We start from the raw sequence: 15,542 nt of genomic DNA, 5'->3' as shown, positions 1-15,542 counted from the left end.
AAGGCCTAAGAGAAGGTTTATGGATGTGGTGAGAGAGGACATGCAAGTGATGGGAGTGACAGATCAAGATGACGAGGACAGAAAGATATGGAAGAAGATGATCTGCTGTGGCGACCCCTAACGGAAGCAGCTGAAAGAAGAAGAAGAAGATTAAAACGAAAAGAAGCCTTTGTTCAGGTCTTGTTACCTAAGAGATATACCTAAACTGATGGTGTTTGTGTCATGATATGGGTACTCTGACATCTTCGATTCCCTTCTCAATTGTGACATCCCGTTATGTTTGGTTTTGTGGCTCAGATTCCAATTCTGACATTTACTTGTATTCTGAATTACCAGTTTGTATCATTTTCACTGCCACATTACTTCTCCCAGGCTGGCACCATTTTGCTTTTAGCTGCGGGGCACCACACCTGGAGAACGATCTGCTCCGCCGGCTTATATAAGAGATGCCCCCCTCAGTGTCAGGCTGAGGATTCCCTACTTGGGCAGAGCATACCTGACTAGAGCTGCTGATTAGCTGGGCCTGCTACATCTCTGTTGGTCAGTCACTTGTATCGAAGTGTATGTCATACAGGGTAAGCAGAATTGAAAAGTAACTATCTGATAACCGTGATGTGTCAGCCAGATGACGTTGAGGATGGGAGACCTCTTGACGGCTCTAGTGATGACAATGACCCATCAAACCAGGGGTTGACGCGGTGTTCTAATGTCTTCTCTCATTTCCTACCTCTGCAGAACAGAAGATTGACGGCTGTTCCACCCACTGACATCACTTCACGGACCCAACTCTTCCTGCCTGGATCCCATATGACTAGAAGTTCGGCTATTTTGAGTCCGTTCAGTTCTGAGCTCCCATCTGAAAGGATGTTATCCGCAACTTGAGTTATAATTCTTTACATTTATAAGGCGCTTTTCTCACTACTCAAAGCGTTCCACCCTGGCAGGACTCATGATACGAATGACCTCCTTACTGCGAGGCAGCAGCGTTACCATTGCGTCACCTCTTGGTGCGTGTTTTCAGTTATATGGGGTCACCAGGGTGGTACCCCAAATCCTTTGATGTTGTTTTGTCTCCTCAACGTACAATAGATTTTGAGCGGAAGTAAGCATGCTTAACTGACAGGGCAGGTGCAGCTGTTCACAAACAGGGACAGAATGTGCCATATTGGGACGTCAGAGAGCCTAATCGTAAGTGGTACTCATCACTAAGAGCTCAGAGAACTTGTGAAATGTGTGGGCATTTAAGGCCACTCAAGGCAGCATCACATCTCCAAGAAGAATGCCTCCTGCGCAAAGCGGAGACTCCCAGTGAAGAACTGACTAATGATTGTACTGTTCCAATGGTTCCTCTTCGGCTGTATTTGTATTTATAAATGATTATATTAGCAGTGAATGCTGCATGTTACAACAAGTTAAATATATATCCATAATTCTCTTGTCTTGACATTTCCGCCATGGTTACTGAAGGGGTATATATTATAGGTGCCATGGAGGGAGGTCAGGCATCCTAGCTGGGATAACAGATGGATTCCTGCCTGACCGGGAAGCAATAATGGATGGACTGGGCAAACGGGCATGCTGGGAACAGTTCATTCCCCTACACGACAGGTGGCGCTGTTCCTCGGGGCTAAACCCGATTAAGACACCCCCAGGGTGGCATTGGAGTCCGGAAAAACAGCCCTGTCGGGGTCTTTGGGTTATTGCCAGATGGTGCTGCCAGGTGAGGACTGCCCTGGTTTCCATACGACTTGGGACAGACTTAAAAGAAAGCTTATAGTCTTGCTTATTTGAGGAGGAAGGAGAGTATTTTGTATTTGTGTATTGTGGCCAGTGCTTCTGTGGAAAAGTGTTTTGGTGACAAATCCTGAATTGTGCTTGGGCATTACTGTGACTGTGGTTTGGATCTCAGTGGTGCCGCCTAGTGGTTACAATATAGAGGTTCAAGATGGGAGTTGCGTTTCTAAAAAGAACGCATTCCCAGGGACCCATATGCCGCCCCATGCTGGTCACATACAGTAATTATGAACCGGAACCAACTCTCCCCGTACAGTAGAGTCTGCTATATCTGATATGAACCCCCTCAGAGGTTTATTTTTTTTCATGGGATGCTGCCGAATGGAAATTTTGTTTTAATGGTCTTTATGTGCATTTGTAAAATTGTACTTGCATTTTACCTGTCAGCTTTCTCGGGCATGGACGTTAGAGGATTAGGGTTAGGGTTAGGGAAAAGTGTGTAAAAACCCGCCGAGACAAGAGGGGGGCTACCACTGACTTTGTCCGGTTTCTCTTCTTCCCTCACAGCTCCGAGAGACCGCCCAGTAAGGGCACGTCACCCCGCCCCTTCCAGGCATTTCACCATAGCTCAGCCTAAAGAAAGGCGTCTTTTGCTGCAAGACCCGAGTAAGCTGCACAGCAGAGCACAAAATTAAACTTTGCAGAAGGAGGAAACCCGGACTGGGGAACAGCACATTTGAACATTTTTTCTTTTCTCTTTCGTTTTTTTCACTTTGTCTGGTGACAGCCCGGTTGGCGTCCCAAACTTCTGACTGATTCCAGTTTGTCCTTCCACCGCCCAACCACAGCCAGTTACACTCTGAGTAAAGAACGCTATAAAAAATATAATCACGTGAACGGAATTCTACTGTGGACTTGGCCCTGTGCATGCTGGATGCTTCAAGTGCACACTTACTTGTGAAAGAGACAGGTGCCGACGGGGTTAGTCCACGCACCATCTCTTTTCTCAGCTTCCGTCGCAAATCCGAAGGACACAATTGGCCCGCTGTCATCATCCGTGTCTCCATAGGAAACGATCTCAACCTCCCAGTAGAAAGAAGGGGCCTAGAGAGCAGCAAGAGAGAAATGAACTAAGAACCAACCACTTCCTGGACAAAGCCACCATTTCTATGAATCTGAGGCTGAAGTTTCATTCATGACATGTCGTTTCCTCACCAGTTAGGATGTCTGCAATACTTCACATTTATTATTATTATAAAAAACAACAAGATCTTTCCGCATATTACCCCATCAGCTTCCTATAAGGTTACCTGCACAGGGACGGGAGACGTAGCATAGATAAAGGTCCCACGTGGCAGACCTCCGCCAGCACTCGGGTCAGCCAGGAAGGTCACCGATGTCAGACGAGAGGAGAACATACAGGCACGGACGGGAGGGAAAACCCGAGAAGGACACCACGTGATCTCTTTGGGCTAAAAAGGAAACCGAGACAACAAGCTTTGGTGATGTAGACAATTCTGGGTTGGCCTGAAAGGCCCTTCCGTTTTAGAAAGTGGGCACCTACTTGTCGGCGATCTGTCTGGAGAGGAGGCGGAGGGGGCCGAGCGCAGTCCCGATACAGCATCCTTAGTCTCTCGCACTGCGCTTCCACGACAGCCAGTCGTTCGCCTAGAAAACAGAGCAGCTCGATAAGTGAGACAGACCCATGCGCCAAGCACACAGCGCTTCTGGGACATCTTTGCGGTCATCTTGGAGAATTAAGAAGGTTTAGTTTTCACCCAAGACTTTACTTTGAAGTCACAAATGATGTGCAGAGAAGACAATGAGAGTGGGGTTAAGATGTCTCCCAGAAGCCATCTGGGTGCAGGACAGTAAGATGTCTGAAGCAATGGGAGTCACCTCTGTTTGAGTCCTGGTCTCAGTTACACACCGTGGATTCAGGACGTCTTCAGCCCCCCTCACTTTCTGCACCCTTTATTGTATTGTGGATCTAACTTAAAATGGAGAAATTTGCAATTTCTGCCCAACGCTCCACGCTCAACAACGCATAATGACAACATGAAAAATAGGTTTTCAAAACATTTGCAAATTTATTATGGTATCTCTCATTTGTGTACTTGCTGGGGCTCTCCGAACTGTGCCCAGGTGCCACCCTGTTTGCTTTACTTTTCCTTGAGATGTGCTGAGAACTTGCTTAGAGTCCACTTGTGGCCAACTAAACTAGAAAGTCACACGCGTATTGGTGTACAGAAGGTCCGACCATTCACACTGCATGCCACAAAGTCCTCTCTGTAGACCCCCACAATCAAATGGTGGCAAGGTCCAGATAAGGTCAAGGGGATGAAACCATTTCTAAGGCTTGGAGTGCACCCCGGAGCACAGTGGCCTCAAAAATTAACAAGTTTGGGACCATCAGGATTCCTCATAGAGTTGGCCATCCGGCTAAACTCAGTTACTGGGTAAGAAGGGTCTTGGGCAGGAAGATGACAAAGAACCCAATGTGCAAAGACCACCTGTGGCCAACTGAACTGACTGGACATCACTTAGAAAGGCCTCTCATTCCTAGACGTTTTCAGGGCCTGGGCTTTGGTGCTCCAAACTCTGCTCAAGAGCCTGCTGTTTCCTGGAGATGTTTCTAGAACTTGACTGGAGTCCATCTGTGGCCAACTGAACAGATGGGACATTTCATTTAGAAAGGCACACATGTATAAAAAGTCCCACAATTCACACTGAAGTCCAAGGAAATCTCTGTAGACCTCCATGGTCAGGCACCAATCAGGTCATGGGGATCAAACCATCTCTAAAGCTTGGAGTGCACCCCAAAGCACCGTGGCCTAAAGAATTTAGAAATAGAAGTTTGGAACCATCAGGGCTCTTCATAGAATTGGCCATCTGGTCAAACTGAGTAACCAGGCAAGAAGGGCTTTGGGCAGGGAGGTGACCAAGAAGACCACCTGTGGCCAACTGAACTGACTGAACATCATTTAGAAAGGCCTCTCACTCCTGGAAGTATTCACAGCCTGAGATGTGGTGCTCCAAATTGTGTTCAGGTACCTGCTGTTTCCTTGACATGTTTCTAGAACTTGACTGGAGTCCATCTGTGACAAACTGAACAGACTGGACGTATCGTTTAGAAAGGCACACGTGCACACCTGTGTAGATAAAGTCCCATAATTCACACAGCACGTCAGAACAAAAAAACCAAGCCATGAAGTCCAAGGAGCTCTCTGTAGACCTCCATGGTGAGGCACCGATCAGGTCAAGGGGATCAAAACATTTCTAAAGCTTGGAGTGCACTCCAGAGCAAGTGGCCTCAAGAACTAAAGTTTAGAACCATCAGGACTCTTTAAAGACTTTGCCATCCAGCCAGACTGAGCAACTGGGGAAGAAGGGCCTTGGGCAGGGAGGTGACGCAGAACCCAAAAGTCCTCTGATGAGATGGAAGGAAGACCATCTCAGTAACACTTCATCAATATGGATGGAAGCAACTCTTGCCAAACATCATTTAAAGGACAATGACAGGACCAAAAACGACTATGAAACACCTCTATGTAGACCTCCACGATCAAGTTGTGGTGAGGCACAGATCAGGGCAAGGGGATCAAACCATTTTCTAAAGCTCTGATTGCTCCTAGGAACACACTGGCCTCAAGAATTGTGAAATGGAAGAAGTCAGGAACCACCAGGACTATTCCTAGAGTTGGCCATCTGGTCAAATGGAACACCTGAGCAGAAAGGGCCTTGATCTGGGAGGAGACCCAGAACCTAACAGGCTCTCAAAGCCTTCTCTTAAGATGGGAGAACCTGTCGGAAAGGATGACCATCACATCAATCAGGTAGAATGGCTAACTGATGCTTGGAGTTTGCAAAACGATATTTAAAAGGACTACAATCCAAGGTGACTGAGGGACAAAAATAAACCACACGAGGTTCTTCTGAAATGGGACACTCACCGGGACTGCACTCCTGGGCCACCAGGTTAAGGACTTCGACGGCTGCTGGGCACTGCTGGATGAACTCTTCACAGAATGAGCTGTCCTCCAGGAGCTGAGCCATCACTAGACACGCCCTGGCACACACAACATCACAATCAAGTAAAGTTTTAAGATGTGAAAATGAACACAAACCCACACAAGAGGGTCCCCTGCAAGGGCTGTCCCGATTGTATTGACAGAACAGGTAGGGGCGCATGAGGAGGTCTGCAGGCAGCAGGCCTGATGTTTGGTGTTTGCAATACGGGGAATGGACGCCAACAGAAAGAGAGGCCAGGACAGGAGGGTGGAGATGTTCTGCCACATAGATGACAGGGTTGTTGTGGTAAACTGGCACTGGAAACGCACCAAAAAAATAAACACATTTTAAAACAGTACGGTACCAGCATTTTGGGATTTATGGTACTGGAAAATTTACGTCAGTTTTCATCTAAATCCCTGTCCCCCTCCTTCCTTTGACACTCACTATAGCAGTTGTGTAGCCTTCATGAAGCAAAAGTACACACTTTGACAAGATTAGGACTTCATGGGGGAACCCCTGCCCTCCTATTGCTTTGACACAATTAGAACGTTGATTGCTATCAAAAGGGGAGCGGTGCGTAGTGCGGTGCAATGGTGTGGCGCACCAGGGAGGCTGGAGTTCAACGGGCAGGTTTGACTTTCTCCACTATTTGCTTCAGAACCCAAGTCAAAGTCCTGACATTAATCCAATCGAAATGTTGTGGAAGGACTTGAAGCGAGCAGTTAATGTGAGGAAACCCGCCAACATCCCAGAGTTGAAGCTGTTCTGTACGGAGGAATGGGCGAAAATTCAGGACTGATCAACAGTTACCGGAAACGTTTAGGGGGGTCACACCAGATACTGAAAGCAAAGGTTCACATACTTTTGCCACTCTCTAATATGTAATATTTGATAATTTTCCTCGATAAATAAATGACCAAGTATAATATTTGTGTCTCATTTGTTTAACTGGTTTTTCTTTATCTACTTTTAGGACTTGAGTGAAAATTTGATGATGTTTTAGGTCATATTTATGCAGAAATATAGAAAATTCTAAAGGGTTCACAAACTTTCAAGAACAACTGTACAGGGGCCCGTGGTCACCGCCCCAATGCCTGAGGAGTCCTGGCCCTCAGCACTTCCGCCACACCCAGAAGTGCTGGGAGGAAGACGACCAGGGACAACAAGAGTGCTTCCAGGTGTGCAGCCGGTACTTCAGCCACACTTGGGAGTGCTGGCGGAAGATTATTGGGAGGTACCCGGAGCACATCCGAGTGGTGACAAAAGGGGCAGCCTCCCTCCATTCGGGGGCTTGAGTCGGGAGGAAGAGAGACGGAGCTCGGGAGGAGAGAAAAGGAGGCGGCATGAAGAAAGAGAGGCATTGGAAGGGCCTGGACTTTGGGGAAATACTGGGGTTGTGTGTGGCACTTTGTAAATATAGAGTTTGTGAATAAATGTGTGTTGGGTGAACCATCGGTGTCCGCCTGTCTGTGTCCGGGCCATGTTCCAAAACAGATATTGCAAGTCAAAGGAGTGCAAGGTTGTAAACCAAGAGTTCTAAGGACGTCACTGCAAGTACATACAGAAAGCATTTTCTTTGCAAGAATTTGAATGATATTCTGGACGTACAGGGAGCTTGAAAACACCATCATGATGTCGTAACGGTGCGAATGCTGGTAAATAACCCCTGGCAACACGCGAGTCTGTCTAGACGAGCAGAGCTCAAAACAGGATCCCAGCAAAATGGCAGATTATACCTTATTAGTTAATTCAAGAACTCGGGAAATGCTCAACTAATGATAGACAGACAGACAGACAGATAGCGTAGTTGGCAGGATTAGATAGATAGATAGATAGATAGATAGATAGATAGATAGATAGATAGATAGATAGATAGATAGATAGATAGATAGATAGATAGATAGATAGATAGATAGATAGATAGATAGATAGATAGATAGATAGATAGATAGATAGATAGATACTTTAGTAATCCCAAGGAGAAATTCACAAATTTAGTCTAACAAACAAGGGTGCTTTTCAAAGTAAGGAAAAAGTAAGCTCAACAACTTCTGCGCACTATAAACATAAAAAAGAGAACAACACTTAAAAAGAAATCACACAGAGAAGGCTGTTCTTTAAATGTATCATAGATGACTGAATTAAAGATAACAAAAAAGAAAGTGCTAAGGTTGAGTGCCAACTGTGGAGTCAACCTTAAGAGCCCAAAGGTCACCCGGGCTCCCAGATACAGCGACAATGACAGGCGTAGTCACAAGGCACGCAGAGATCGACACCAAGAAATCAAACAAAACCCCAAAAACAAAGTCAGGAAACGCTGCCAAAAATGTTGTGAGCCTCAGACTATGAAAAAAAAGAAAGAATATCACTGAGTCACCAGACTCGGAGGCGAACTTTACTCCTGTTGCATTAACAACGTCAGATGTCGTGACCTACGTGACCACATCAAAGGGCCTCATGTGAGGGGATTCACATAACGGTGGCACTCATAACAAAATCAGAAACAGTGCAACATACGTTAAAAACAATGAAATAATCTTCTTATCCAAAATCCACTGCTAGAAATAAAAAGCCTGAAATGAAGGATAAGGAAAAATAAAATGGTGGAATCGTAACCCCAGATATCTCCATGGCATTCCTGGGAAATGGAGCTGATGAGTTGGGTGTCCCCCCACCCCCAAGGTCCAGACTTCAAATGGATGTGGTGTGGTGAGGCACAGGAGAACCACTGAGGTGACAATGAGCAGCTACAAGTGTGCAGTTTCACCGAGGGGCAGGTTGAAGTGCGCAGAGGTGACCACAAAAGGGGCCGAGACAGGGATGATGGTGAGTGGGGGGGGGGGGGGGGACACAGAGGGGGAAGTCAAAAGGAAAAGGACGGTATACTTGTATATGGTTGAGATGACAATAAAGTTCACTTTGACTTCAAGACTTTGACTTGAAAAGGTACAGGATAGAAATTTGAACTAAAGAGGGAAAACAAAGAAAATGGAGTAAAACAGTTGCAAGGCCTAAAAGGTACATGCCTCCAAAACTCCTGTGCGTATCCCATCAACTAACATTCAAGAGCCGCACGCCAACTGCACAAACAGTTTTCCCATGATGCCTCATGTAAGTATTATGAACTGAATTGAACAGATCTCATTCTACAGATACATGCCAGTCCCCTACTGTACCTTGTTCTGATCTCTGCCAGGAGGCGCACTACGGCCATGACGGGGCTAGAGCCGTCTCCAGTGGCTGGCAACGACGTATGAATCGAGAGGCTGCCCTCCTGAGGCAGCAGCATGGACTGGACGGCCTGCACCACCTTCTCCGTTATCGACAGCTTGTAGAGCGGGAGGGCCTAAAACCAATTAGAACATGAGAAAGCTTAACACAGACCCTCAACATCACGACAGGTTCTGCAGTACGGAGGGGAAAAATGGCCTGATGAGAAATGTTTTCAAGATTGTATGGTTGTGGGATGAGTGGAATTTACCAAGTTTGTTATTGGGATGGTCTACTCTTGCACCCTAAACTTCACAAACACAAGCACTCCGTACTCGACACAGGGACTCACTAGCTATGGCACGTACAATGATTCAGCCGAGATCTCAAGGCTGACACCACCATGATCCCCTACAATATCCCAGACAAACTTGCTTAAAACCACTTACTGCAGGCTGCATTCAGCCAGCAGATGGCAGCCTGGAGCGACGGTGGGGGTGCTGCCACTAACTGCATCTCTGGTTTCCTCCACAGCACTGACCCATCGCCAGGAGATGTTGACTAGCCCCGCCCCCTCCAAGCAACCCAAGCTCCGCTCCCCAGAGAAATATAAGCAGAGTGCCTGAATAAGGAGCTTGTTGTCTTTTGACCTGCTGAGGATCACGGAGATGGAGAGCTGGGGGATATTTTCCGTGCGGCGCTTAAATCATCCGAGATCAGGTGCCTCATTTTGGATAATTTAATGCCGGTGACACTCATCCAGGATAAGTCGGTTTTTCAAGCGCAGCCGTGTATTAGATTATTCTAGCTGGATCTAATCATCTGAGATGAATGCGCGCACCCGCGCTGTGTGAAAAGCCCACATATGTTGAGTCTAGAAAACATGATCAGCAAGTCTTTGATAGGCTGTAACAAAATGACAGAAGAACGGGTGCATGTGTTTTCACAGAAGCAGAGCAGGACCTTTTATTCGAAGGACATGAAGAATTTCAAGATTTAATATGCACAAGGGGTAACACTGCAAAAGCAGCCCAAACCAGAAAAGACGGCTGGCAAAAAGTGGCTGACAAATTAAACGCTAAGTAGTGTGCATTGTACTTACTGAATGCAGCGTTTAATTTCCTATGTATCAGATTAATTATTATTTAATATGTCATAATTCCAGATCAAACGTGAGCACAAGGAGAACATGGGAACAGGTTAAAGTGAAGTACAAGAATATACTTCAAACTGGTAAATATTGGTATATAACTATTTAAAGAATTGTTGACATAAAGAATCATATCTAATGTAAAAAACATTCATTTTAAAGCTAATAAGAAGGCAGACAAGCAAAAATGCCCATCGCCCTGTTTCTGAGGGCATTCCAGAAGGGGAAGCTCCTCCTCAGAACCAGTGGCAGGATGCAGTGGTCACTTCATTTCAGGTAAAGGATGGTCATTGCATATTTTTGTCCTCCATGTGTGCCATTGGTATGTTCCATATTGCCCTCTTTTGTTGTTGGGTCTGTTGCAGGGAATGTCATATCCCTAGAACCTGTGTCTGACCAACGAGATATTGACGAAGGTCAAATATTTGATGAAGACACTGTGTCTGATTATTCATCAGGAGGAGAGGTACATTTTCCAAATAATGTTTGATCAAACTCCACTCTGATCAGTCCCATGTGCCTCAATCACATTTGGAAATCCTGGGTAATAAAAATGTTAGGCTGATTGTGAGATTCTTCATGGAACTGTGAGTGTTTTTACCTGTGTATTACCTACCTGCAGTGGCATGAAACGCCTCTTTTATTGTCTGCACACGCAGGTGTCCAGAAAACACTATGAAAACCTGAAGGAAATATTTCAGAGCCAAACAGACTTTACGAATTGCCTGGTAAACTGCAATTTTAGATCCGTACGATCCATGTGGAATACTGAGGAGCGATGGGCTGTGCAAGCATCACTCATAATTAACGCTTGTGTGGACAGTCCACGTGTGTCTGTGAAGTTAATGGCGTGATAACAGATCAATCCAATTCCACTCATCCCACGATAATGCAATATGTACAGTAACGCCTTCATATTCACGAGGGTGAGGGGTTAAGACCCCAGCAAATGTGAAAATTCACAACACACTAACACACTGACAGACGTATTCTACGATTAGGTAAGGTAGGCCAGGCTTTAACACTCTTTCGATTTATTGTACTGGAAACAACATTCGCAATTCTTGATATCGCAATGGCGCCGACAATCTGCCATCATCCATTATATAAGCTGGCATTTCGTCACTGGTGACAGGTGAGCCCATAAAAATGGCAGGTGGTCCTGTTAAGAATACACAGCCACCTAAAAGAGCCTTGAGAAGAGCAAGAGAATCCATTCTAACACATCCAGTTCCAACTGCGAGTGCCGCTCACACCTACAATGGCCATACTTGACTCTTCAGAGGAGTTGCTGGAAGGATTTGGAGTGCCGTCTGCAGGGTCAGTAGAGGGAGGAGGACGGCTACCTCTGCAGCTCCACCACCGCCTCTCCATCGGCTAGGGTGGATGCTGGTGGGGCTTCAGGCTGACGGAGTTGGGGTAACGTGTGGTGGACTGAGTGGCACATTAGGAGTGTGAGGGCAGACAGCAAATGGAGGAAGAGTCTCAAAGGCTGAGGTCAGAACCTGGAATGCTGTGTGGAGCGTCAGCTCAGTGAATGAAGACAGCCGGGGAAGCATCACATCTGCTGCTCCACACAAGGAGGCTCCCCGGCTCAGTTAAAATCGACAGATCACTACAGAGAAGCACAGTGTTTAACACCTCTGCTACGCCACCTCACACGTCTTTCTTCTTTTTTTTTTTAGATATAATAACAAATGTTAAATAACCTTAATGTTTATATATACAGTGGAACCTCAGTTTGCGAGCATAATTTGTTTTGGAAACGTGCTTGTAGTCCAAAGCACTCGTATATCAAAGTGAATTTCCCCCTAAGAAATAATGGAAACTCAGATGATTTGTTCCACAACCCAAAACTATTCATATAAAAAATGATTAATACAAAATATAAAGTAAAAATACATAAAACAAATTAACTTGCACTTTACCTTTGAAAAGAATCATGGCTGGTGTGTGCGAGTTTCTAGACTCTTGTGGGATTGCACCCAACGGGACGAGACGCGGAAGAGCGTCCCAAAGCAATCGCAGTCTCCCAGCGCTGTAGCAGTTCGCCGTAAAAGCGAATCCGAAAAGATCGCGGACATGCTATAAGCGCCTGCCGTCGATGGGTGATACCAGGAACATTATAAATGCGCAGGGCCCTGCCTGACTGCTGTGTCTGTGTATAGGAGAGCGGGAGATCTCGCTACAATAAATAACCGCGCTGTTGCTGTTTCACGCTGAATAAAGCTGGTGTTGCTAAAGTACGGAGACTGAGCTTCGTGTTTTAGGGTGCAAGACGGGGACTCGCAAGTCACAGCGCACACGCGAGCACACACTCACACATGAGCGTGCGCGTGCACACACACAGTCACAATGCTAATGCTGTTGTAAACAGTATACACTCGTACGGATGTTTACTATATGAGTGAGGCACGCCAACTCAGACGGAGAATAGGAGACGATTGCCCACAATCCCGCAGCGAGAGAGAGAAGAACCATCAGCTCAGTTGTGATCACATGACGCTCAACAGACAAAGCGTATACATACCACTCGTACTGCAAGACCTCGCTCGTTTATCAAGTCAAAATTTATTAAAAATTTTTGCTCGTCTTGCAAAACACTCGTAAACCAAGTTACTCGCAAACCGAGGTTCCACTGTACTATGATTTTTTAGGTGATATGAATCATTTCAGTATACTGTTGGCCATCTGCAAGTTTCTGCTATCGTTCATTTAATAGTTCACGGCCAATATGCAAATAACGGAGCTCACAAAAGTGAAGGGGGTTACTGTACTAAGTCTGCCACTTTTACAAAGCAGAATCACCGTCTTGACAGAGATGGGGGGCTCCTGTTAACTTAAATGTAATTTGTGCCATGCGGCAGTTGCTTCCAAGTGACGTCTTAAATTAGAAAAGAAACTCAAACCTCGGACCGCGGGGTGCAGAGCCGGGACACTGGCACTGTCAAGACATCCGAAGCTTTGCATGTCTTCCTGTAGTCCGAGCAGGGAAACTTAACGATGGCGATGCCTTCTTGCTCGTTGATCGACATCACCACCCCCACGCTGCCCAGGACTCCTTTACCCAGCACCTGTGCACAAGATGAGAAAGCAAACAACCAATTTTTAAAAACTCGGGACTCGACAATTGATGATAAAAGCTTCAAAATAGGAAGCTGCTAAAATGCATTCTGGCCATTTGAACAAATTACAAATTTACAGCAGACGCAAGTGAGACGAGCATCAAGCTAACATTTCCTGCCAGTGTGGCGAGTCGTCTTGTGGCCTGCTATCCATTTTCTGTGGTGTCTTATTACAATTCAGAGGTTGCTGGCCACAAGGTAGTAACCAGCCCTGGACAGTACCACAGTACCACACACTCACCCATGCCATTGGGTCAATTTAAAGTCACCAGTCCACCTAAGCTTAATGGGATTTGAATCCATGATGCTGATCTGTAGGGCAGAAGCACTACGTGCCACTCACTCACTCATCTTTATTTAAAATTATTAATCAGCAGAGATATGGCACAATAATAACCACATGTGGACCCAACACACAAAGCAATGGCTGTCCAAAGCTGACCGCAAGACATCAAGCTCTGACAGCGTCCAGTTGAGTTGCTTCTTCTCAAGTTACGCCGCAGGCTTGGAGGTCCTGTTGCAACGTGGCTCTCCAAGTCATCCCATGACGTCCCCTTCGCCGCAGTCCTTCGGTGGGCTTCCACTCCATCTGCACGTTTTTGGTCATCCAAGAGATGCTCCCTGCAAACTTGTGTCTGCATTCCTCCACAATATCCTGTAGACTCCATGTGACCTTAAGGATTCTCCGGAGGCATCTTTGGTGGTACACAGCTACTACAGTTTGTGGGCTGTTTTCTCTGTCAAGGGCCACGTCTCACTAGCATAAATTGCGGTGGGTAAAATGATGGACTTGTACAACGCAATCGTCACGTTTAGTGAGTGTTATGTGTGGGTGATTTACAAATGCTGAGCATTTTCCGGAAAAATGCCTGCTGCTTGACCAAGTCGCACCTGGACATCATCTTCTAAAGTCCCATCTCGTGTTATGCAGCTGGCCATATGAGTGACAAAATAGAGACCTGCTCTTGAAGCAGCGATGTGAACGGCTTCACCTTCTGTAAACGGTGTGTGGCGACAGCAGGACATTTGCCGGGGCTGTGGACGAGCCTCACTCACCCTCTGCACCAACACCTTCTATTGATATGAAAAGCTTGGAAGGTTTCACTTCTTACCTGAACCTCCGAGCCAATCTTAATGGTCTCCTTGAATCCCCCGAGTGCGCAGAGAGCTGCTACAGCCTGCCGGGCAATGGCCTGCAACTTTGCCAATTTCCTGCCACTGCTGCTGCCATTCTCCAAGATGCTTTCCGCGTATTTTCCAAGTTGGGGGATGAACATCAGAGCTCGAGACAGGACCTACAAGAATTGGAAAACATTCGTGTGTAAGTTTAAATGAACCGGCCATCGCGAACGCTCTAACCGGTCAGTCAGTGTGTGCGACTGTGCCACTTCGCAGCGGCTGCCAGCTCCCGACTGGAGGTGAGCAGGACCCATCTGTGAAAGCGCGTGGTCCAGTAAAAATGCCAGCACTGCATTCAACATTTAAAGTAAGGAGCAGTGGGAAGGAATCCTAAAAATAAAGACTTCCTCTCACTGAATGAACCAATAAGAAGGTGTAGAAAAAGAAACCGAATGGTCTCAGCTACCACTGTTGAGTAGAAAGCCACAACTGACGATATGAGGGAGTCGGCCTACACCTAAACACAAGGAGGCCAACTCAAAACAGGACCAAATAAAGGAAAACAACTCGTTTGGTTGGACAGCCGTGTCAAGCTTCCAACGCGTGGGACATGTTATACAGGAGGTGGCTTTGGGTGTTAAGACGCTTCAGTTGTTTGGCTTTGTTGCAATTTACTATGGCAACCTTTTTTCCGCTCTTTCTGAATTTTTTGTGATATTTGTGATTTTTGCCCCGTCCCATTCCCCATAACTACTTGTTTATCAGGTCTTACCGGAGAACTCTACTTAAGGCTCTGGCTGCCATAGCCGGGCTGCTGTGGCATTAGTTTGTCTAGCAGTCTTCTCTTTATCAGCCCTTTTGTCGTCTTCTTGATTTCTTGACTTACATTTGTTTTTGGGTTTTATAAGCTGGACTTTTGTTGGACTGCCTTCTATGTTCTACTGCTGTATTTTCATATTCTTCTGATAATTTTGTGCATTTACTTTTGCTTTTCAGAATGTATTTTATCTTGGAATTTTCTCTTTTTTCTGTCGTGATTCCATATATTTCTGTATAATTCTTCTTTTAAGGGGTTATGGAATATGTGGAATCCATATCTGCAATTTGGTATCATTTTTAGTTAATTCAGAAATAAGAAGTCTTGGTTGTATGTTTTTTTTTCCTTTTGCGGTTGCTATGCCATTTTTCCC

The 15,542-nt window shown here is 46.0% G+C and overlaps 1 protein-coding gene across 1 annotated transcript in view; it reads right to left on the bottom strand.

Moving 5' to 3' along the window:
* The window catches only part of LOC114669142 (probable E3 ubiquitin-protein ligase HECTD4), a 206,396-nt gene that overhangs the window by 71,052 nt on the left and 119,802 nt on the right, over nt 1-15,542 (bottom strand). Inside the window, 7 exon segments of the mRNA XM_051921368.1 lie at nt 2,690-2,838; nt 3,045-3,206; nt 3,299-3,402; nt 5,688-5,803; nt 8,925-9,094; nt 13,018-13,182; nt 14,346-14,528. Of these exon segments, the coding sequence (XP_051777328.1) occupies nt 2,690-2,838; nt 3,045-3,206; nt 3,299-3,402; nt 5,688-5,803; nt 8,925-9,094; nt 13,018-13,182; nt 14,346-14,528 (1,049 nt within the window).

Source organism: Erpetoichthys calabaricus, chromosome 18, assembly GCF_900747795.2.
Source record: "Erpetoichthys calabaricus chromosome 18, fErpCal1.3, whole genome shotgun sequence".
In the NCBI taxonomy this organism is placed as follows: domain Eukaryota; kingdom Metazoa; phylum Chordata; class Cladistia; order Polypteriformes; family Polypteridae; genus Erpetoichthys; species Erpetoichthys calabaricus.
The sequence above is the reverse complement of the archived record's forward strand: the minus strand, read 5'-3'. Positions and strand labels throughout refer to the sequence as shown.